The 25,080-nt window shown below is 34.0% G+C and overlaps 1 protein-coding gene across 1 annotated transcript in view; it reads left to right on the top strand.

Moving 5' to 3' along the window:
• The window catches only part of SPRED1 (sprouty related EVH1 domain containing 1), a 120,986-nt gene that overhangs the window by 70,682 nt on the left and 25,224 nt on the right, over positions 1-25,080 (top strand). Inside the window, exons 3-5 of the mRNA XM_014847329.3 lie at positions 8,155-8,323; positions 10,731-10,780; positions 24,221-24,370. Coding sequence (XP_014702815.1) covers positions 8,155-8,323; positions 10,731-10,780; positions 24,221-24,370 — 369 coding nt within the window. The remainder of the gene's footprint in view (positions 1-8,154; positions 8,324-10,730; positions 10,781-24,220; positions 24,371-25,080) is intronic.

Genomic DNA, 25,080 nt, shown 5'->3' with positions numbered 1-25,080 from the left:
TAAACATGTAATTATCTACTTGTAAGGTAGCAACTGTAATAAAGTACATAGTAGTTTGAAAGTACATATTTAATTTTACTCTGCTGTCCCAAATTATTAGTTGTTATTAGTGAAACAAAAATGCACTTGTACCCATTTTTGGCTTGGTCTATTTTAAATGCTTCTGGCAAACAGTCCAGTAATTTTATGATGGGAGTTTTACTCTATATTTCCCAAAATAACTTGGAATATATCTTCAGAAGTTTTAGTTATTTAGTGACTGTGGCATTTCTTTTTCTTTCTTTTTGCTTCCTCTATAAAATATCCTAGAATTTCTTTCAGAAGAAGGAAAAAGGTTGGAGATTGAAATGTTGTCAGTACCTTTAGAATCCGTTGACTTAAGCTCCTCAGAGTGTAAACTCTTTGAGGTCCTGAGTACCTTTATTTATCATTCATACTCTCCCCCTTCCCATCCTCAGAAAAGGTCTCCCCTCATAAATGACATACCAGCCTCTCATAGCAACTGTTCTATTATGGGCTCGTGGCATCACTTGGTGACCAACATCACCATTACTACTAATATTTATTGAAAGTTTACTATGTGTCAGGCACTATTTGAGTACTCTGTATGCATTACCTCATTTAATTCTCAACCGCCAGATGGATAATGAGTGGTAGAGACGGGATGGGACCCAGCTGGTCTTAGTTGCAAAGCCCACAAGCTTAATTAATTGCTACCAAATTCCTCTCACACAGAGCTAACATTTTTCTTCTTGGGAAGTGTATGTGTCCTGTTCCTGCTCCTTCTGTTATTCATACCTTGGTGACTTTATTTTGGACACTTTTCATTCATGTAAATCTCCATTCTCATTAACCACCTTTCTTCTTCCCCTTTCTTTTTTAACTCTTAGCCTTACTCTTCCCTCTTTCCCTTCATCTATATCAGATTTCAATATATTTATGCTAACAGTAGTTTCACTTTTCTTTCTATTTAAAGTTCACCTGTTCATCTGTATTTTTTTCATAAATAACATCTATTTAGCCTTAAACAGAAGAAACTAAAAGAATAAATGTTCTTTTTTGTTACCACTAGATTGAAAGACTAAGATCTTATTAAAATATTCATGGTTCCAGAAGTATTTATCTAGCCAGAAAAGAATTTTGACTTGTATGTCTTAACCAACTTAGTTGTGTTTAGATCTGTATAGGAATGCAAAGCTGTCCTACCAAATACCCTACATAGTTGTATTTTTCCTTCTTCATTATTACAGTCCCCTTCCTGAAGCTGGCTTCAGCCAGTCCCTTTGCAGCAGTTGTATTCTGCTCCAACCTGGTTAGGTCTGTTGGTATGTAAAAGTCTAAAAAAGGTTTTTTTGAGTGTAGTCAGAATAAACATTTAAGTGCTTTTGAATTTGTTGTTTCTTTTTCTAGTTTTAAAATTTTTCATTATATGTTTACTTTTTCCTTTATAATAATGCTTCATTTCTAATCCCAGTATACTTGTAGATGATCAAATGTTCAGAAAGTTCTAGTACTGATTCTACAACATGACTCTTTAATTTGTTCTTCGTTGTTAATTAGCCACATTCTTAATGGGTCAGTTAAGGGTTATTGATGTCAAATTACTTTGGCAACGTATTCTTTTGTAGTTATTCTTGTTGAGCCAGTCTTGCATTTAATATTCATTTTACATTTGCTGTTTACACTCTTGATGTCTTTTCTGTTTAGTAATTTAATCTATCTGTTGGGTAGGAATGAGGCCAGGCCCACTGATCTACTTTTAAATTTATCTTTACTCTAATTTATAAATGTCCTTCATGGTTATCATAGAGGTCTGATGAAATTCATGTATTTCCAGAACTCCTTAAGCCCAGAAAGAAGTATATTCAACTATTAGTTAGAATTTGTTAAAGACGTGTTTCAGGTTTAACAACTGTATATAAAATATTTGTAAGATTATATTTTTAATGGTTTCTGGCATTTACTTTTAGGATAGTCTTAGCAAAACTTACAGTTATTCATTTTATTTTGTATTCTGGGAGAGTTGTAACCGCTTCAGGCCAGTAGAGTACCTTTTAGTTTACTATATTGGTAATTAATAGATATAACTCCCTATTGGCCAGAAATAATTTATCCTGTTACTTTATTTTTCCTACAGAGCAAATAACTCACCTGGTGATGTTGGATTGATTGGTTGTAATCTCTTAGCAGAAATGTAATTGCCGTTGTCTACAGTTTGTTTGCTAATTATGCCAATCATGAATGTGGTAAACATTGAATTCTACTTCCTATATGCCCATTACTATTAGAATTACCGTGTGTGGTGGGATGTGTAACCTCAATATTTACATGACTTAGGTGGAACATCTTCTTGCAAAGGTATTTGTGTGAGTCAAAGAGCTACTTCATTATCCTCCCCATTTCCTCAATGTATTTTAAAGCCCATTTTTAAAACTCACTTCTCTTTGTGTTTTGGGAGCCTCTAAAAAATAGATGCCCTTTGTGAACAAGTGGTAGAGATGAGTGTAGATCATGTTGAGATTTTATTTATCTGAGAGAAAATAGTTGGAATACAGCATTGGAAAATTTAAGAGAGGGGTTAGTTCAGCAATATTTTCATGTGTTAAAAATTAATTTAGTGATATTTTCATGTAATAATAACTATAGGACCAAACTAGTTGTTTATGTCCTCCCCTTTTTTAACAATGGCAATTTAGCATCGTTTTCCAAAATGCATATTACTCTCCCACTGTTTAAGAATACAGTAAAAACGTTGCAGTAATCTATAACACCAATTTCAACTTCTTGAATTCCAGAATTTAATTTAATTATGAATTTTATTATTATTGCAAAATGGTTGTTGTGACAAATAGTAAATTTTTACAAAATGCCATGGCAAAGTGCTGGCGTGTAAAAGCCCTAGATACTTGTTCATTCTTTTCTAATACATGTAGAATCATCGAAGTGTAGGAAACAAAACTCTTCAGACAGTTTCATTACTTTGTCTCTAAGCAGGCAGGACAGAATTCAGTCACCTTCTTGGTTACTTATTTCAGAATTAACAAGACTTACTACCAACAATTGTTATATTCAGTGATATCCTGGTAAAGGTTTAACAATCAGCTCTCCAACAGAGGGGAAAAAGGCAATGATTTAGAGCATTTACATACTCCCACCATAGCTGATTTCAATCAATAAGACATAGAGTTGGGAAAAAGTGAGCAGTAATACACAATTATTTTTTCTTTTGTTACCTGTGCCTTTGGCATCATATCTAAGAAATCATTGCCAAATCCAATGTCGTAAAGCTTTTGTCCTATGTTTTCTTCTAAGAGGTTTATGGCTTTAGGTCTTATTTAGGTCCTTAATCTATTTTGAGTTAATTTTTGTATAAAGTGTTAGGTAAGGATGCAACTTCCTTCTTTTGCACGTGGATATTCAGTTTTTCCAGTACCATTTGTTGGAAAGACTGCTCTTTCCCCCATTGAATGGTCTTGGCACTGTTTTCAAATACGTCAAGGTAGTTTCCTTATGGTTCTAGTTTGTTGAGTGTTTTTATCATAAAAAGATGTTGAATTTTGTCAAATGCTTTTCTGCATCAATTGAGATGATCACATGTTTTTTTTCGTTTTGTTCATTTGGCATATTACGTTGATCAGTTTTCATCTGGTGAACCATTCTTGCAGTCCAAGAATAAATCCCATTTAGTTACAGTGTAAATAGTCCTTTTAATAGGCTTGCTGAATCTGGTTTGCTAGTATTTGTTGAAGATTTTTGGATCAGTATTCACAAGGAAATTGGTCTGTACTTTTCTCTTAGTGTCTTTGTCTGGCTTTGGTATCAGGGTAATGCTGGTCTCATAGAATGAGTTAGGAAGTGTTCCCTCCTCTTCAGGTCTTTGGAAAAGTTTGAAAAGTATAGGTATAAGTCCTTTAAATGTTTGATATAATTTACCAGTGAAGCCATCAGGTCCAGGATTTTCTTTGTTTAGAGGTTTTTGATTACTGATTCAATATCCTTACTAGTTATAGATCTATTCAGATTTTTCAGATTTTCAATTTATTTCTGACTTTGGTTCCTCTTTTTTTTTTTCCCTCCCCAAAGCTCAAGTACATAGTTGTATATCCTAGTTGTAGGTCATTCTAGTTCTTCTGTGTGGGGGATGCCACCACAGCGTGGCCTGACAAGCGGTGTGTAGGTCCCCCCACGTGATCTGAACCAGCAAACCCCAGGCCACCGAAGTGGAGTGCCATGCTGAACCACTTGGGCACAGGGCGGCTCCCACTTATTTTTTAGTGTAACCATTTATAGCGGTACATTTCCCCTTTAACACCACTTTCACTGTGCCCCATAAGGTTTGGTAAGTTGTGTTTTTGTTTTCAGTCTGTAAGTATTTTATAATGTTGCCTGTGATTTCTTCTTTGATCGCTTGGTTGTTTAAAAGTGTGTTATTTTACAGAATTTTGTGAATTTTCCAGTTTTCCTTTTGTTATTGATTTCTAACTTCATCCCGTTGTGGTCAGAGAATATACTTTGTATGATATCTGTATTTTTGAATATATTAAGATTTAATTTTTGGCCTTTTCATATGGTGTGTCCTGAAAAATGTCCCATGTGCACTTCAGAAGAATGTGTATTCTGTTGTTGGGTAGAGTGTGTTGTAGATGTCTGTTAGGTCTAATTGGTTTATTGTATTAAGTCCTCTATTTCTTTATTTACCTTCTGTCTGGTTGTTCTGTTGATTATTGTGAGGGGGCTTTGAATCTCCAACTATGATTGTGGATCTGTCTATTTCTCCCTTCAACTGTGTTGGGTTTTGCTTTGTATATTTTTTGATGGTCTGTCATTAGGTGCATAAATGTTTAGTGTTATATCTTCTTGCTCTGTTGAACCTTTTATTAATATGCAATGTTCTCCTTTGTCTCTTGTAACCTTTTTGATTTAAGTCTGTTTCATCTGATAGTAGTCTAGCCACCCCTGCTCTCTTTTGGTTACTATTTGCATGGAATGTCTTTTTCTATCCTTTCACTTCTGACCTGTTTATGCCTTTGCATCTAAGGTGAGTTCCGTGTAGGCAGCATATAGTTGGATCATGTGCTTTTTATCCATTCTTCCAATCTCTGTTATTTGATTGGAGAGTGTAATCCATTTACATATAAAGTAATTACTAATAAGGAGGGACCTACTTCTGTCTTGTGCTATTTGTTTTCTATATGCCTTATAGCTTTCTTACCTCTCATTTCCTGCATTCCTATCTTCTTTTGTGTTTAGTTGATTGTTTATAGTGAAACATTTAAATGTTTTTTTCATTTCCTTTTGTGGATATTCTATAGCTATTTTCTTTGTGGTGACCATGGAGATTACATTAACAAGGTAGAGTTTTAACACTTGAATTTGAATTTAAATCACCTTAACTTCAGGGGCTGGCCCCGTGGCCCAGTGGTTAAGTTCGCGCACTCCACTGCAGGCGACCCAGTGTTTCGTTGGTTCGAATCCTGGGCACGGACATGGCACTGCTCATCAAACCACGCTGAGGCAGCGTCACACATGCCACAGCTAGAAGGACCCACAACGAAGAATATACAACTATGTACTGAGGGGCTTTGGGGAGAAAAAGGAAAAAAAAAAATCTTAAAAAAATAAATAAATAAATCAGCTTAACTTCAATAACGTACAAAAATTCTGCTTCTTTACAGCCCTGTTCCCACCCTTTCTGGTTGTTGATGTCACAAAATTACATCATTATACATTTTGTGCCCAGAAATATAAACTAATACTTCTTTTAAATGCATTAGTCTCTTAAATTTTGTGGATACAAACCAAAGTTACAGTAATAACTAGCTTTTGCACTAATAATTTTTTTTCTTTAAATGTCTTTTAAATATAATAGAAAACAAAGTGCAATTAAAAACCAGTGTTACGATAGTACTGCTTTTATAATTGCTCATGTAGTTACCTTTATTGAGATCCTTATTTCTCCATATGGCTTCAAGTTACCATCTAGTGTCATTTCATTTCACTTTGTAGGACTCCTTTAAGCATTTTTGCAGGGCAGATGTAATGATGACAAACCCCTCTGCCTTTGTCTATCTGGGACTGTCTTAATTTCTTCCACACTTTTGAAGGACAGTTTTGCCGGATATAGGACTTTTGGTTGACAGTTTTTCTCTTTGAATATATCTACCCTCTATCTTCTGGCCTCCAAAGTTTCTGAACAGAAATCTGATATTCTTGTTTAGTTTCCCTTGTATGTGACAATTCTCTTCCCTCTTGCTGCTTTCAAGATTCTCTCTGTCTCTGTGTGGCTGTCTTTGAGTTCATCTTATTTGGAGTTTGTTGAGCTTCTTGGATGTTTATATTGATATATTTCATTAAATTTGAGAAGTTTTCAACCATTGTTTCTTCAAATATTCTCTCTGCCCCTTTCTGTCTCTCTTCTTCTGCAGTTCCCACAGTGTGTATTTTGGTCCTTTTGGTGGTGTGCCACAGGTGCCCCAGGCTCTGTTTGCTTTCCTTTAATCTTTATTTTTTTAAGGTATGCTTTTTTTTAGGGGGGTGAGAAAGATTGGTCCTGAGCTAATATCTGTTGCCAATCTTCCTCTTTTTTTTTCTTCTCCACAAAGGTCCAGTATATACTTGTGTATCCTAGTTGTAATCCTTCCCAGTTCTTCTATGTGGGACACCACCTCAGCATGGCTTGTTGAGTGGTGTGTAGGTCTGCACCCAGGATCTGAACTGGTGAAGCTTGGGCTGCCGAAGCAGAGCGTGCTAACTTAACCACTGTGCCACCGGGCTGGCCCCTTTTCAATCCTTTTTCTTTCTGTTCCTCAGACTCAAGAATTTCTATTGTCCTATCTTCAGGTTCACTGATCTTTCCTCAGCCTGCTCAAATCTGCCTTTGAATCCCTCTAGTGAGTTTTTCATTTCAGTTATTGTTCTTTTCAGCTCCAGAATTTCTTTTTAGTCTGTGTGTGTTTTGTGTGTTTGGTTTTTTTGTTTGTTGGTTTTCTGTCTCTTTTTTTTGATATTTCCATTTTATTCATACATCATTTTCTTGGCTTTCTCCATATCTTCATTTAGTTCATTGATCATCTTTAACACAGTTTTTTTTTAAAGACTTTGTCTGATAGATTTGGCATCAGGTCTGTTTCAGGAACGATTTCTGTTGATTTATTTTTTTTCATTTCAGCAGGCCACACTTTACTGTTTCTTTGTATGCCTTGGAATTTTTTGTTGAACACTGGACATTTGAATCTAACAATGTGGTAACTCTGGATATTAGATTGTGCCCCTTTTCTGGAGTTTGCCGGTTTTTGGATTGTTGTAAGTTGTCTCTGTGTGGAGGATCAGCTTGAGGTATAAACTTAAGGTCTTCTTTTGTCTTTTTCTGAGCCTTTCCCTCAGTGTGCATAGTCACTTTCTAATTTTTCTGTAAATGTAGTTGTTTTTGAATGTCCTGGTCTTTAGTATCTGTCTCCCCAAATGGGAAAAAGTGAAATACAATGGGTAAAAAAGAGTGCTGGTCTTTTAAATAACCCTGGAAGTCACTTCCTTCTGATTATGAGGGACTTACAACAATGAGGGAAGGTACAGAAATGATGGCTGCCCTCCTCTTTGCACCTCTGTGATGAGAAGCAGTAGTCAGTGACCAGAGCACTGATCCCTGATATTTGGAGGACAGGGTCCTTTTTACCCACCTTTGTTCCCGTAATTTGTGTGCAAGCTGCTCCAGGAACACATACATAGCTCCCTGCCATGGGGTTGGGAGTGCGGGATGGGGAGCTGCTACTGTACTAATAGGTGAAACTGACTGAAATTAACTGCAATTTACTGTCCATGTCTTCCCTTGGAAGTTACAAGCCTTCAACAGACTCCAGAGTTCCAACGTAGTTACATCAGACAGATGCTGTCAGTGCAATTGTTGTCTAGGTCTGGGAGAGACTCCTGGTGTTTCTTACTCTGCCATCTTCCCAGAATCCTCCTTAATAGCATCTTGATTTCTGTATTGAGTGACTTTGTGAATTAGATTAAGTATCAAGACCTCTGTGTTAATATATGGGGGAAATGTTCTTGTTAAAATTTAATAGCTCTTTTCTCACCTCAGTTTGTATTTAAGAGCTACATCACATGCATTTGATGTATGTATAGTAATTTTTGGCATTTAACTTTTGGCAGGTGGTTTTGGAATGTATGCTTAAAAAAGACCTCATTTACAATAAGGTCACTCCAACATTTCACCACTGGAAGATTGATGACAAGAAATTTGGCCTTACCTTTCAAAGTCCTGCTGATGCTAGGGCTTTTGATAGAGGCATTCGAAGAGCTATAGAGGATATTTCTCAAGGTAGGTTTTCTTGACTATTTTTTAAATTTGTTTATCAGTTATATATAGTAGAGTAGAGTAACTTTAAGCAAGTCAGCTTTTGTGGCATGTGATCAGACTTTGAAAGCTCACTGTAGGTAAAGATAAAATAATGGGCTTCTTAGTCTGTTTTATATTTGTCACATTACAGTATATACCAATTACATGTATTATCTTGAAGAGCCCATTAACAGCAGCCTTCAGATAAGTTAAGTATTTTAAAATAAGAGCTTGAAGAAGAGGAGAAGAGTCAGGTAGAACTTTCAAAATCCTCGTGTGTGTGTGCTATATCAGTCATATCCTTGTTTGGATAATCATGAAAAGAAAATTTCTATTAATCAAATATATGTAGACTTCAGTTATTCTATGACAAATCCCTTCTTAACTCTTTACTTGATTTTATTATTGAGGACTAGCAGAGACCACAACCCCATTTATCCCTTTGTGTATCTTAGTGATCTGCTTGATGGTTAGTTAACTCTAAAGCTTGCAAGTTTTTAAGGGAGAAAGAATACATTTGCATATAAAACTAGCCTCTGCTCAATTAAACAACAAAAAAAATAACATTAAAACCTATTTCTTCCCCCAAAAGAAGTCATAACTAAAACTTGATTTGTTTTTCTAATTAGGAAGGAAAATTATCTCTATTAATAGAAATAAGCTTCTATATAGAGTAATTGAATCAAAATGTGTTAGCATTGTAATTTGTATATTTTGAAGATGACATTTTAATTGGAAAATTAGACGAAATGAACTAATTATGAGATAGAGCATAGGTAAGAACATGGAAATGCTTAGTACAAATCTATACTGATAGTACATGAAACTGTGGTTAAATAATTAGCCACTTTAAAGAGTTTGGTAAACAAACAGTCTTTAATTTTCGATTCAGAAAAACATTCCATGAAATTATAGCACTCGTTTGATTTTTATTACAAAAACCTATAAATTCTCCCTAGATCAGCATTGTCAATGTTGGCTGTGCATTTGAATCACCTGGGAGGCTTTTGAAAAATAGAATAACTGGTCCCCACTCCATACCACTTGAATCAAACTATCTGGGGAGTGGAGCTGAGGCATTCCTTTTTTGTTTTTTGTTTTTTGAAGTTTCTATGCATTTCATATGTGATGAGGACTTGTCAAATGGTTGTATTATGAATTTAGAAAAAAAAAATATGAATGCTCAGATTCTGTAGCAGTGGTTGTGGTTCTCAAACCACTGCAAGGAACTTAATTAAAAATACGTGATGCCCTTTGCCTCACCCCACAGAGATTCTGACATTATTGGTTTGGGACTATACTCTGGCATCAGTAACATGTTTTAAAAGTTCCCTACTTGATTCTGATATTTAGCTAGTGTTGAAGAACCAATATGTTGAAAAGAAAATCATTATCCGTGGCTCCTGGAATTTATATGGTTTATTTAAAGTTTTGTATTACTTTTAAGCCCACACGCATGTCCCTTAAGAGCAAAGTTCTTTCGCTAGGATCAAATAGATTTTGGGTTTAATGTTTTAAAAGACAGTTTATAAGGAGGAGCTTACAAACCGTTAGCCACGTAGAATAGACTAGTACTCAGCCTGTCTCGTTATTTTTGAACATTTTCTTAAACGTGTTGGTTAACATTTTTATCAGCCATTGTGTTAACTTTCAACAATCCTATTAAATTTCGCTTACTTAGCCTTCCATGACAATAAGAATAAACTATGCAGCCCCTTCTAAAGGGCAGATTTGTCCTCATCTTGATGCTAGCTTTATCTCAAGGGTGGCACAAACTCAGAATACTTGCTAGGACAAATCCTTCCTTATTAGTTTATTGGGACTAAAGGCACACTTGGACACCATGAAAACCTATACAGAGACATTAATGCACAAAGGTCAATAACAAGAATTGGCCATTGATTATCAGTAGTGAATTGAGGCTCATTTATTTTCTTTCATTACGAAAGCAACTAAAATCTTAGTTTTGGATACTAAATGCTATTTCCTGGATCAGAGTATTTAGAAAAAATGAATAAATCCTATGTTGGTGTCACCTGAACACCAGAGGGGTGTGGTGTATATACTCTGCCTAGCAGTTGAAGTGTTTAGGAGGGATCATGGGCAGGGCTTGCTAGAGATAGTACACTTTTACAGAAAACATCTCTTTAGTAAGAAACTGGGAATTTACCTGTAGAAGAGGAAAACAATCCCTTTATTCTCTATTGTTCTAACAAATAAGAGTCTTTGCAAGTATACGTGGCCAATACCTGACTGGTTGCCAGGCTTCCCAGATTAATCTCTGATTATTCTTATACAGCATTACAATGATATCATCAATTAATCAGTAACACTAAAATCTGAGACAAAAATCCTATGCTGAAATTAACTTTTACCTGTTTTTTTGTAGGATGCCCAGCATTTAAAAATGAAGCTGAAGGTGCAGAAGATGACTTACAAGTAAGTGGTTTGGCTTGAAAGGAATTTCTAAACATAAAAGATATAGAGGAAATCACTAGCCTTAATAAATAAACAGCTTATATAAATTTTTAAGAAAATGTCTAAGACCGTATTTGTCAGGAAATATAGAGAAATAGTAACCAATATGGTGTGTGTATGTGTATATATATATATGTGTGTGTGTGTGTGTATTTATAGGAGAGGAGTTGTTTTGGTTTGGTTTGATTTGGTTTGTTCGTTTAATTGGCTGTTGTGATTGGGGGCTGGCACGTCTGAAATCCACAGGGTAGGCAGGTAGGCATGCATGCTCGAAATTCGGGCGTGAGTTGATGTTTTGGTCTTGAGTCAGAAGGCAGTCTCAAGGCTGATTTCCTTTCTCTTTGGGGAACTTCAGTCTTTAAGTCTTTTCAAAATGAGGCCCACCCACTTTATGGAGGGTAGTTTTTTTTTTTCTTTTTAACTCTGAGTCTACTGATTTAAATGTTAGTCACATCTGAAAATTACCTTCACAACAACATTTAGACTGGTATTTGACCAAACAGTTTAGGACCGTCGCCTGGCCAAGTTGACCAATAAAATTAACCATCACAGCATGGATGTTAGCTCAGGGCCAGTCTTCCTCAGCAAAAAGAAGAGGATTGGTGGCAGATGTTAACTCAGGGCTAATCTTCCTCAAAAATAAACCCCAAAAAAACAAAAGAACAAAAAACAAAATTTAACCATCAAAGATACCCCATTCCGTAAGCAAAGTACTTTTATTACTTATATAAAAAATTCACAGAAAAGGAATTTCAAATTGTTGTAAGTATGTGGACATCCTTCTGTTTTATCTCACTGGTAATCAGCAGGTAGTGTTAATTAACATTTTTTAGTTACCGAAAGTTTAAAAGTTGATAACTACCCCACAGTGTATTTATCCGTGAGATTGACGGATTGATGCCCTGCTGGAGAAAATGTAGATTGGTAGGTTTTTTTCTAGAAAGCAGTTTCATAATTGGTAGGTTTTTTTCTAGAATGCAGTTTGGTGATATGTATTTTTTTAAAAGCCTTACAAACAGAAACATTCATGACTGTTGGTCCAGTGGATCAATTTCCAGTAATCTATACTAAGGAAATAGAGATGCACAAAAATTTTTTACATGAAGTTTTGGAGATGTGTGTATAAAATAATGATAAAAAATAAGAATCAATCTGGGGCTGGCCCCGTGGCCGAGTGGTTAAGTTCGCGCGCTCCGCTGCAGGTGGCCCAGTGTTTCGTCGGTTCGAATCCTGGGCGCGGACATGGCACTGCTCATCAGACCACGCTGAGGCAGCGTCCCACATGCCACAACTAGAGGAACCCACAACGAAGAATACACAACTATGTACCGGGGGGCTTTGGGGAGAAAAAGGAAAAAATAAAATCTTTAAAAAAAAAAAAAATAAGAATGAATCTAAATAGGAGAATGAGAATGGTTGAATTAATTAAGGTATATCTTTGTTATGCAACCATGAAAATTTTTGGTATTTATTTGCTTGCAATATATTGATAATAAAAACACAAAAATTATGTGATGTTATCATCATTACTCAGCTAAAAGGTTAAATGTTTTTGTTGGTTACTTTTGGATTGTGGGATTCTGAGCTATAGGGCTTTCTCTTCAGTACTTGTCTGTATTTTTCAAATTTCTGTGAAAGGTATTAATAGTTTTAGTATAACTGTAAAAGAACCCAAGTTTGTATGTATACCTTGTATTAATAATTATTCATATTATTGTAAAAATAGTTGTAGCTTAAAGACATGGCAAAATGTTTTATGAACAGTTATCATAAAATCAAAATGTTTCTATTTTAGAAAATTTGACAAATATAGCAAAATTTAAATAAACATAAATACGCTACCATCAGTGATAACCATATATATATTTTTTAATTTGTGAGGAAGATTGGCCCTGAGCTAACATCTGTTGCCAATCTTCTCCTTTTTTTTGCTTGAGGAAGATGGTCCCTGAGCTAACATCTGTGCCAGTCTTCCTCTACTTTGTATGTGGGATGCCGCCACAGCATGGCTTGATGAGCGGCGTGTAGGTCCACACCCGGCATTCAAACATGTGCAGTGGTATGCGTGAACTTAACCACTCGGTCACGAGGCCAGCCCCTTTACATACATATTTTTAAATATAGCCTTTGGGTTTTTTCTGTACACATGAATGTGTGTACACATGTGTTATTATGCTATCATTATAGTATAGTCTGTTCTTTTCCCACTTAAATACGTAATAATATTTCTGTATCCTTAAATATTTTTCAGGTTTGTAATTTTTAAGGTTTTTGTTTTTATCTAATTTGTTTTCAGTGGACGTATCCTAATTGCCAATACCCCTATTGTACATTATTTTATTGATTTTTAATCATTGTTTTTAAAATATAGTGAGTTGCAGTTAATTAAGTATAAGAAATAAGTAATAAAATGCAAAATAAATTTTTTTTAGTTAAATCTTTTCCAGAGTTCCATTTTATTCTGGTATCAATCAAAATATGAGACTAAAATTAGGGAAACATTTTCTGAATTGCTTCCTGTGATGAAAGTAAATTTGGTTAAAATTCAACTTAAAAAAGTAGAGTTTTCACATACCAACACTATGTCCATTACACAATGGCTATTCATTTTAATGTTCTTCTGAACATTATGGTAAAAGTTACCATAGACCTTAGCAACCTCAGCATATGGTTTTTTTCTTTCCTTTTTAAGTCGAGAACTTTCACCTTTTCACTTAAAGAAAGCACTTGACAGCTTCTCTTTGGCATATACGAATTGCCAGCATCATTACTCTTGCACTTTGGGACCATTATGAAGTAAAACCAGGGTTACTTGAACACACGTACTGTGATACCAGACAGTTGATCTGATAACTGAGACAGCTACTAAAGTGTACAGGTGGCCTGTACAGCATGGATACTGGACGAAGGGATAATTCATGTCCTGGGCACTACTCAGAATGGCACACACTTTAAAACTGAAGAATTACTGACTTCTGGAATTTTTCACTTAATATATTTGGACTGTGGTTGACCACAGATAACTGAAACTGCAGAAGGCAAAACCTCAGATAAAGGAGGGCCACTGTAATATCTTCACTGCAACCTCATGAAGGACTATGAGCCAAAACCACTCAGCTAAGTTGCTCCCAAATTTCTGACTCACAGAAACTGAGATAATAAATGTTGTTTGAAGCTACTGTTTAGTGGTAATTTATTATGCAGCAGTAGCTAACCAATACACAAGCAGAAAGGGAAGATGGTTAGAAAAAAGCTAACATTTGTAGCTATGTTCATTTAATCCTGCTGCCCATGCTATTCTCAACTATTTTAGGTGATATGTAGCTTAGGCTAAATTCCTTCTTTCAATAGAAGATTGTTTATAGCCCCTTTATAACTAAAAGTACATTCAAGTAGAAAAAGATCGTAGTCCTTATTTAAAAATATTCTGAGCCTGAGTATATATTAACCTTAATTATACAAAAACAGTGGGAGAGGATACTGACAGGTGAGCAAATAACATGAGATCAATTTTTCTAAACACCCTATTTGAAAATTTTTAAAAAATCAGCATCCAGGATTAAAACACTGAAAGAAAACTCTTAAATTTACCTTAGCACCATTTATTTTATGATATGTGGAAGTTTTCACTTCATTCTTATTTTGGAATATATTGGAGGTTGTAAAGTATTCTAATTTATTTAATTTCTTTATTAAGAATTAAGTACATCATTGTTTTTTGATTCACCTATGGGCTTGGCATAAACGTTTTGAAATTATTTTGAATACAAGATGACTGATTTGTGGTTGTGGTTATATCAGGTTTACTTTATTGGTAATTATTTGCAAAGACAACTGAAATTCAGGTTTTAAAGAATAACCCATTATTTAATCTGTTTAACCCAGAGGAAGTAATGATTATATTTAGATCGCAAATGTCTTGAAGGCATTAAATATCAGAGCAGAAATCCTCTCCATTTTGTGTGTAAATTCGTTCAATAAATATTTGAGCACTTGTTCTGTTCCAATAAGTGTGCTAGATATTTGGTTATTTGCTGGTGGACAGCTGTCTCCTTTCTACGATTCAGTATCTTCCTCAGCTGTCATAAATCAACAGGAAGATGTTTACCTTTCTATTTCATACCTATCTTTGAAGGGTTTCATAACACATCATCATTTGAATTTAAAATCATATCTTGCTCATCTCTTATCCCTGGTGTTTAGTACAGTACTGATCACATATATAGTTGTAGTCAAGAAAGGATTTTTTGAAGAAAAATCTTCAAAATTAGGATTTTTTTAAAACCTAAGCAATAATAAGGAATGAATGTTCTTTTCATTTGGTTTTTTCCTTTGACTATTTTAGTGAGCCAGTTAAGTTTTTTTTTAATGCTGGTTTATATTCAAGATCATTTTTACAGTGTTTTTCCAACCAGAGTGTCCGTTATAACAGCTCTTATTGTTCAGATATGCTAGATTAGTAATAAAACCCATAAACTCACCTCACGACGGGCTTGGGGTTATAAGAGGAAAAGATCTCAGATTTCATGCTTTTGGGCAGAAGAAAGATGACACCTAATTGATCTGAAGTGAAAAATTGTCATATTTTCTCTTTTGGCCAATGAGAAATACTTGACTAACTTATTCTTTTTTAGAATTGGGTAGTGTCATTTCTGAGCCAAAATGATTAAAAGGACTGTGATTTATATTTATTTTTTGAAGTTATTTTGCTTTAGGCAAGGAGGATGTGAATTGTTCATGTAATTTTGTATAGGCGGTAACGTTTTAATAAGGTGCTGTATTTGAAAACAAAGTTAATGGACAGGCCTTAGTTAGCTAGCGAAATGGATTTTGTATTACTGTGACTAATCACCATCCTACATTAACTACTATCCTATAGTTAAGTTCCCAAAACCTTAATATAATTGGATTTTTATTTATTATCTTATAAGGGAGCAAAAAAACCCGTCTGTATACGCTTTTTGCATAATGTTTTATCATTATTTAAAATTTTTCTAGACTCTTAGACTCATCCATCTGCATCTAGAATATTTGGACAGTTAGAAAATTATAAAGAAGAAATTGGGAATCATTTATCCCTCCCTACCCAGAGATAACTCGTTTTAGTATTTTGGGTACTTCTGCCTAGGTTTTCCTTTATTCTTGCATATTGTATTCAGATACGTAGTTCTTTTTAAAAGCTCCATCAGGATCTATCTCTCCTCCATTTTGATTGTGTTTTTATTGGATTTTTGTTTGATTGGTCATAGTACTGATGGTGGTGGTTGGAATTTAAGTAGTACAGATCATAAAATTTGAACCCACACAGTCTGACTTCAGAGTCTTTGAATTTAACCATTATATCCTGAAACTGTACTACAATTTGTTTAACTATTCATGTTTTGTTGAACATGTACTTTATTTTTCACAGCGTTTTACATTAATTTTTCTTGGTGTGACCTTAGGATAAAATCCTAGAAATAGATCTACCGGTTAAAGGATTGTATAAAGATTTATATAGGTAGCAGGAACTATGTAACTACTGCCTATTAACTCAAAAGCAGATTTACAGACAATAAACAATACCTGAAAACCTAGTACCACATTTAAGCCAAAGTAACTTTTCATTAGAAACGTAGTTTAGTTTTTCCGTCAACTAATTTAGGGTGGAGAACTTGTTTTCCTTTTCTGTTTTTTCCAGACATTATATCTTGCTACCATTCTCAGATTCCTTCCATATTATTTCATCACTGGTTATTGCGTTCAGGTTGCTTAAACAAAATAAGATACATGCTATTAATGTTTTTAGACAAAGCTCATAGAAATATGCAAAATGAAAAACTCAATGGTTAATATATTCTTATCCTTAAACTAATCAAAAGTAACTAAAGAAATCTAATGAACAGAATAGGAGACAATTGTGGTCAAATCTAAAATGAATTGCTACTGTATGCTACACCAAAATGATAAAGTGATTTTACTGAGCTTGTGGAATTGTTAGTAATTTTTTCTCCTTTTTTGTGCTTTCTAAGTTTGCATAATTTGAGTGTATAATTTTAAATAATGCAAGAATAGCTTCAATAACATTTTAACATATGCAATGCTAAAATATAAGATTTCTTTATCAAAGAACATTTTTAAATTCTTCCATCATGCTAAGGTAAACTAATAAACTAATCAAAAACTTCTTTTGTTGGATATGACTGAGCCACACATTTTCAAACCTGTGATGTGTCATATACAACTAGAAGAATGAGGTTCTTGAGCACTAAGTAGACTGATAACCACTTTTTTCCACACTTGATTATTTATTGGGAATCATACATTTAAAAAGGTTTGCAGAACAATGGTAAGTTTTCTGTGCCTCAGAATTAATACAAGAAGAAGGGACAAAGGGAGAAGAGAAGTAAAGTGTTTTTATTTTTTCTGGATAACAGCTCTCAGCCCTGTGTTTTGATAGAGAGCTACAGCTGGAATTATTTTTTTGCTTTACCCAGCACCCTTTTGCCTCTATGCACAAAATTGCTATAGTAGTCTTTAAAAAAGAAAAAGCTAAACAATCTCTTGGTGACTGTGGGAGAATGATTATTAAACCACCATCTGAGAGTGAAACAGATTTCCATTGTATGTTAAATATTGGCATGGGTTACTTTATAGATAATATAGATGAACCTATGCTAACACAATACTAAAAACATTGAGTGTGGGTGCGCATATAACCACTATAGGCAATTTGTTAAAAGCTGGAGATCATGCAAATGTGTATACAGTCTGTATGCATATCCTATATTCAATTTTCTGCTTTTGTGGAAGATTTTTGGCATTTCCCACCCCCTAACTTTCGATTATGCCTATGTTCCCATAGTAATTGTTACTTTTAAGGGGTTACAATCCAGTAAAAAACATTCAAAGTTTACTAAGCCTGAACAGTTTTTACTCAGTTGTTTCTAAATTAAGGAAGTCTTTTGGTTATTAATTTTAATTATGGAAGTGGTACAGATAATCGTTTTGGAAAATAACAAAATATTTTTCTTATTAGATTGGCAAAGATTGGTAAGTGATAAGGCCCAGTGTGGGCAGAGATGTGAGGAAATGATCCTTCTTGTCATATATGATTGAGAGCTTTATGGGAATTAATCATAAGGAAATAATATTACCAATGCACCAAGATGTATTTATAAGGAGATAATTGCATTGTATATAACAGAAAATTGAAAGTGATCTAAATGCCCATAATTAGAGTATTGCCTACGGAATATTTGACATATACCGATGCTGCACTTGTTTACAACCATTTCAGAGCACAAAGTACATCTTTATATATTGACATGGGGAGAGGTCCATGGTATATTATGAAGTGAAAAAAAGTACTACATAGATGGATTGTCTAAAATATAAATGAGATCAAATTGTACATAGGGTATAAACATGCACTCATTAAAAAGTCCAGAAAGTTATATGTCATATAATAATAGGTACTATTCCTTAGGGTGGGATTAGGGGCAAAATTATTTTTTGTGTCATTTGAACAGTTATTAAAATTATTTCTTTTGTGAGTGAAGAATTTTTGTTTAAATTCTTTCTCTACATTTTTTTCTATTATGCCAAATTTACTTCCAAGGGTGTATATTAATATAATGTGATCCAATTTGTGGATATTTGCATATCACAGGTTATTTATAGGGTACTCACTATGTGCTAGGCATAGTTCTGAGCTCTAGGGATAGGCCAAGTCTCATTACTGCCTTGTGGGAGAAATATAAATAAAAGGACACTTAGAATATGGGGTGATAGATGCAAGTATTTTTCAGGAAGTTCAGAGGAGATTAACTTGGGAGTGGATCAAAGAAGACTTTTTGAACAGTTTATGGCTGACATTGTAGAGGAGTTTTTCCAGAGGGAAGATTGAAGATAGTCATTGTGGGCAGAGGAAATGACATGTACAACGAATCCGAGGTGTGAAATGTCACATGGAATGGGAGAGAAACAAGTACACCAGTATTTCTGAAACAAAAAGATGAGGGTGAAAGAGGAGTAGGAGCCATGGTAAAGTAACAAACCTGTGCATTCATTTGTTCTTTTGTTCATTCTCAGATTTTCTTGGTCACAGGCCAGCCCAGTAGCATAGTGGTTAAGTTGCACACTCCACTTCGGCAGCGCAGAGTACAGGTTTGGATCCCGGGCATGGACCTACACACTGCTTGTCAAGCCATGCTGTGGTGGTGTCCCACATACAAATAGAGGAAGATTGGCACAGATGTTAGCTCAGGGCCAATGTCCCTCACCAAAAAAAATAAATTCTTGTCCACAGAAAGAAAACACTATAATTTTTAGTAGGACTGATCCATTATTCTAGAAATTAAATAGCATATAGATACATAAGAGTGAAAGTTGTGATAATGCCTAGTCTTAGTGAGAATATGGAACTTTCTTGTGGATATGTGAATTGTTAAAACCACCTTGGAAAATAATTTTTATTATGTGAACTGGAACATGTATATATCCTATAATCCAATATTTCCACTCCTATATATGTACCAGAAAAACTCTTGTACAGTCATGTGCCACATAATGACATTTTGGTCAATGATAAACCACATATATAATGGTGGTCCCATAAGTTTAGTACCGTGTATCCTAGGTACATAGTAGGCTATACCGTCCAGGTTTGTGTTAGTACACTCTGATTTTTGTACAACACTGAAATCACCTAACAACGCATTTTCCAGAACGTATTCTTGTGTTAAGCAATACATGACTGTGCATATGTACCATGAGGCCTACACAAGAATGCCCTTAGCAACGTTGTTTGAATTAGCCAAAATTAACTATTTCATCTTAGGCAAGTTACTTATCTCTGAGCTTTAGTTTCTTCATGTGGGATAGAGACATAATACTGTCTACCTTGAAGGTTGTTGTAGAGATTAAATAAGTTAATCCATGTAAAGTACTTGGGACACTGTCTGATACATAGAAAACGTTCAATATGTGTTAGCTATCATTGTACAAAGAAGTGACAATGAACGAGCTGTTGATGCACATGTCAACATGAATGAGTTCCACCCAAAAAACTGAACAAAAAAAATCAAGTCCCATAATGTCGCAAATAGCATGATATCAGTCAAATAAAATTCAAACGCGTCTATAACTAAATATCGTTTAGGGATAATACTTGTTTGGTAAAACTGTAAAGAAGAGTAGGAAAATGAAAAAAACCTTGAAGATAGTGTTTACCTACTGGTGGTCTAAGTGGTAGAGATGGGGATGCCCACATGGAGAAATACATAGGAGTCATTTGTTGTATCGGTTATATTTTCTTTCTTAAGTTGGGTGACACGAATACACATATTCATTTTATTAGTCTTTATATTATGTTCATAGTTCTTTATGTAAAATACTTCCTTAGGGAAAGATCAATGGTTTAGTGTATAATCCTTCCTGATAGTGGTAAAATTTAAAAATCTATATCCATCCTCCTCTCAATCCGACAGACGGGATCATGTCAGACAGACGGTTCTGTACCTAGCTTTTTCTCATTTAACAGTATCTTGTGAGTACGGCATGCAGATCTTTTTAATGGCTGTATAGAATTGTATCATATATGTATGTCGTAGTTTTTTAACAAATCCATTGCTGATAAAGCCATGGGATGTTTTCTTTTTTTGTTTAACAATAGTGTTACTGTGATTATTTGTGTGTATGTATCTATATATACAATCACTTTCTCAAAGAATTGCACTCCCACCAGCAGTGCCAAAGTATACCTAATTCTTCCTACCCTTGCCAACATTGAGTATTATTATCTGTCTTTTCCATCTTTTCTAGTCTGTATTAAAAAAAGAATTATATTTTTATGTCTTTAATCGAATGAAGTCCAGCATCTTTTCATATATTTAGTGTTCCTTTCTTTTTCTTGTGAAGTAAAATTGGACTTTATCTTGTATGTCATTGTTTCTAGGGGGAGAGGGCCCTGGATTGTGTAAATTATGTATCTTATGAAAGCCTTCCTCAGACAATACTGATTCTCTTTCCACTCTCCAGTATGTGCAGGGTCCCCCAACAAAGCCTTGATAACTGGAAAGCTTAGAAGGGTTCTGAGCAGAAAAACCAATAGATTTGCATGAATAGCCTTCCACAGGCTGGAAACAGGATCAATTAGAAACCTACTGAAATAAGACAGGCAAAAAAGATAATGAGGGCTTGCACTAAGACAGTGGATAGTGGTATGGAGAGGAGAAAGTGGATTTAAAAGATACTCAGAAGGCTAGCTGGTTTAGAAAATTTTTTTTGACAAAAAGATATTCTTTTTTCAGAAGGGTTTGGGGCAAGGATTTAAGAATGGCTCAGTTCATTATTTCAGATGTAGAGTTGAGGGAAAATGTATTTAAGCCAAAAAGCAAATGACTGGTTCATTAGTTAGCTGAATTACTTGAAAATATTGGTAGAATATATTGTATTTTAAAGTATTATGATTCTATATCAAAAGAAACGAGGGAGGAGTGTATACCTAGATTTTAAAAGAAATCAACCATATAAAAGTAAACAAGCCATAGAAAAATTGGAAAATTACTCATAATTATGCCATCAAGAATGTGTTAACATTCATTTTATATCTTTTCAATCTTTTACCTTTCTATGGTTATGATAATCCTGTAAATAAAATTTTATATAATGTCTTTTTCTTACTAAACCTTTCCCCACATAGTAGATGTTATTCATAAATCTAATTTCAAATGACCATTAAATATTCCAGTAAGTGGGCATACCGTAATTTACTTAACCATTTCCTTATTTGGGGACAGTAAAATTGTGTCTGCTTTTTTACTATTAAAAATAATTCTGAGAAAAATATTTTGTGCCTAAAGCTTCTTCCATTCAGTACTTTTTTTCTTACTAGATTCAAGAAGTAGTCAAAATATGTGAATATTTTGAAAGCTTTTGATAGATTTTACTAAAATTGCTTTTCAGAAATGATTGTTTCAGATATTAACTCCTGTGGTAGAATTAGCAATGAATGATAAAGGTCATTTTCCTTTTCACCACTTTTTTTTTTGGGTCAGTTTAACGTACATCTAAATTTATAACATGCTGAAAGAATTATAATTAAAATACTCTTTCCAAGCTTAGGATTCTCTAAAAATGTTGCTTTCTCACAATTCATGGATAACATCTACCTTATTGTAAATTGTAAACTCTGCATTTTCAAACAATGAGGGTTTTGGGTTTTGTTTTTTTGTTTACCATATCAGATAGATGAAAGATGTTTTAGTTGTTTTTAGCTGAGACCCGTTTAGGTATGTAGTTGTAAATCCACTGTGTGATATGAAATATTTCTAGTTAACAGGTTAATTCCAGCTGTTTTGGTAAACATTTTTAAGTAGAACTAAATCATTTGTTACACAAATATTATCCATATTTTTATTTAATAACAAAACAATAAACACTTTAGATATTTCTCTTTAAAAATAAATGTATTCTTAATCAAAGTGAAATATATTACTATTTAATATACAGAATGTAAGTAGACTTAAGTCAGTACAGTAAAACACTGGGTCGTGTAAGCATTTTGTGTTTGTTCAGATATAGATTTTTAAGTAAGCTTTATCTGATTTTACAATTCTTGAGTGCCTCCTCTATTATGTTAGAATTCAGTAAAGACAGCCTGATCCAAATAGTTGTCACCGTTATAAACATGATTACTTTATGATTACTACTGATACTACTGTAGTTTTCATGCTCATTTATAATTTTTTAATCTTGTATCTCAGCTAACCCCGAGATTATTAGTACAAATATTATGCATGGTTTATAATAAAAAGAAATTATGATTCAGGGAATTTACTTGCTTAAATTTTATACCCTAGTTGGATGAAACAAGGTTCCAGTGTGGGCCCTTTCTTTAAACTTCTTTTTTCCCATGTTTTCTTCTGTTTGATTTGCTTATGATTTTTGAGAATTACTTGAGTCATTTTTTTTTTTTTGAATACTCTCTGGAACAAGTAAATATATTTCTTGAGTTTTTTACTCTTCTCAGTTTTGATCATGCGTGTTGAAAGAATGTTTGCTGGATACCAGTATTTAGCGAACACTTTTCTAATAATTTAGCATTAATTGTCATAGCACATTGGGACAACTATTATGAAAATTAGCTTAAAATAGCAATTAACTGAGTTTGACATATTTAGTTTTAAGTGACAGTAGGTTTTCAGATATATTTTTAAAAATTTAATTGCTTACTCCCTGATAAAATAATAGCTTTTAGTTTTCAGAGCATTTTCACATGTATTATCATCTCACTACATCCTTATGCTAATCCATGTCATAAAACAGTATAGGTATTATAATTATTTAGTAGTTGAGAAAACTGAGTCCCAAAGAAGTTAAATGTCACAAGCCTACTTTGTTCCAGAGCAAGGACTAGAACGTGCATTTATAAATTTAAAATATTGTAGCCATTTTAAGAATTTTATTGCTTAATGTTAGAAGTAACACCATATGTTTTTAATATTTTCATTTAAATTTAAAAAGCTTATAAAGGTTTCTACCTTTAAAATTTTTAGCCCTATAGTGATTAAATTATTTTAGAATGAGCCAATGAAAATATTTCTCGTTTTTACTTAACTGACACTGTTTCTTCTCAAATAATTATACAGTAATGGGAAAAGTAATAGCAAAATTACTTTTTCTTTAAAAAAAACAAACAAACAAGCAAAGCCCTTCAGGACTTTATTTTGCAGTGTGCTAAGTTTCACCTATTTAACACTTATTTCACAGATATTATTGTTTATGAAATTTTAAAAGCATGTTGTTGGCAACTGTCATTGATTGAGCATATCCCCTACCTAAGTCTCATGTGCATGATTTGAATCCTTCTAAATAATTAGGAAGTTCAGGCTAGTCTATTCGTTTACTCATTCAACAAGGTGATGGACTGCTGTCTTCCTTCTTTTGACCCCCTGTATCACACAGCACAGCATAGTCATTAGTACATACTTTTATTTTAACCTGAAAAATGATACTTTTATAGATTTGCATTTTCTTCCTAATAATTTCTTCATTTTCAATGTAAACATAGCACTTTTAGTTATAACTGGAAGCTTCATTATAATTAGAACTCTCTCTCACATAGCATGGTTATTAGCCTTCTAATTCTTCCCAAGATGTGTTCTATTAGAAAGCCTATTTTGCTCATAAAGTTGATTTAAAAAAAATTTTTTTTAATTATTTTAAAATAAAAAATTTCATTTTATTTTGACACGACTAATCTTGTGCATTTGAATTTGGGGAATTGCCATTCATAGTGATGGTGGTGTTACATACTTACTGATTTGCTAAATACTTGGTAGATACAGTGAAAGTGTCTTATTTTGTTGTTGCTTTTTATATTCTGGCAACTAATTCATTGGGGATTGTTCCCATTAGGCAACTGAAGAGGATACTTCCAGTTCTCTAGTGAAAGATCGTTTCCAACAAGAGACAGTTGTTACTAGTGAGCCTTATAGAAGCTCAAGACCTTCTCCTTTTGAAGATCTGAATGCCAGAAGAGTCTACTTGCAAAGCCAAGCCAATCAGGTGAGAAGATAAATATTTTTCAGTTTATTATTCCTATCTATAGACATTGGATGTGTTCGAGAAGGACATTAAAACCATCTGCCCTTTACCAGACAAAGTAAACAAACAACAGAAATCCAGGAGAATGTGATTTATAGTGAATCAAATCTAGAATGGGGTGATAAATATATAGGCCATAAGGTCCTAAACAAGTATAATAATTGAGCTATAAATTTGACTTTAAATTTTTTGATGACAGAGGTGAAAAGGGGAAATATGTTGGTTCCGTTTTCATTATCCAGGAGGAAAAAGTGTTTCATTTCAGCCTCTAAGGAAGCAAGTTTCCCTTGCTTTATTCTGCAAGAAACTTCTCAGATAAGAGAGATTGTGAAAACATGTCTTTAGCAGACGTATCTGTGGCAAGTACACTGACAGTTTTCCTGAAGTTCTTTCTTGTAGCTTACCTCAGAAACTAATGATGTGCTCCTAAATCACTTCAGTGAGAGGTTTTCCACTGGGCACTAAGGATACAGCCTTCTAATGTTTCCAGCTTCATCTCAAAATGAAACCATGGTTGTGGGGTATAACCCTATTTTTCTGCCATTCACAAGTGTTATCAAATCTCAGAAGACCATTCTTGACCCTAATTCTCTCAGTGATACGAATAAACGCTTTTGTTGTTAAATAAACATAACTGTTACTCTGTGTGAAGTCATGTAGTTTAAACCATA

Source organism: Equus asinus, chromosome 2 (genome assembly GCF_041296235.1).
Source record: "Equus asinus isolate D_3611 breed Donkey chromosome 2, EquAss-T2T_v2, whole genome shotgun sequence".
Taxonomy (NCBI): Eukaryota; Metazoa; Chordata; class Mammalia; order Perissodactyla; family Equidae; genus Equus; species Equus asinus.
Note: the sequence above shows the minus strand (reverse complement) of the source record. Positions and strands in the feature narration are given on the sequence as shown.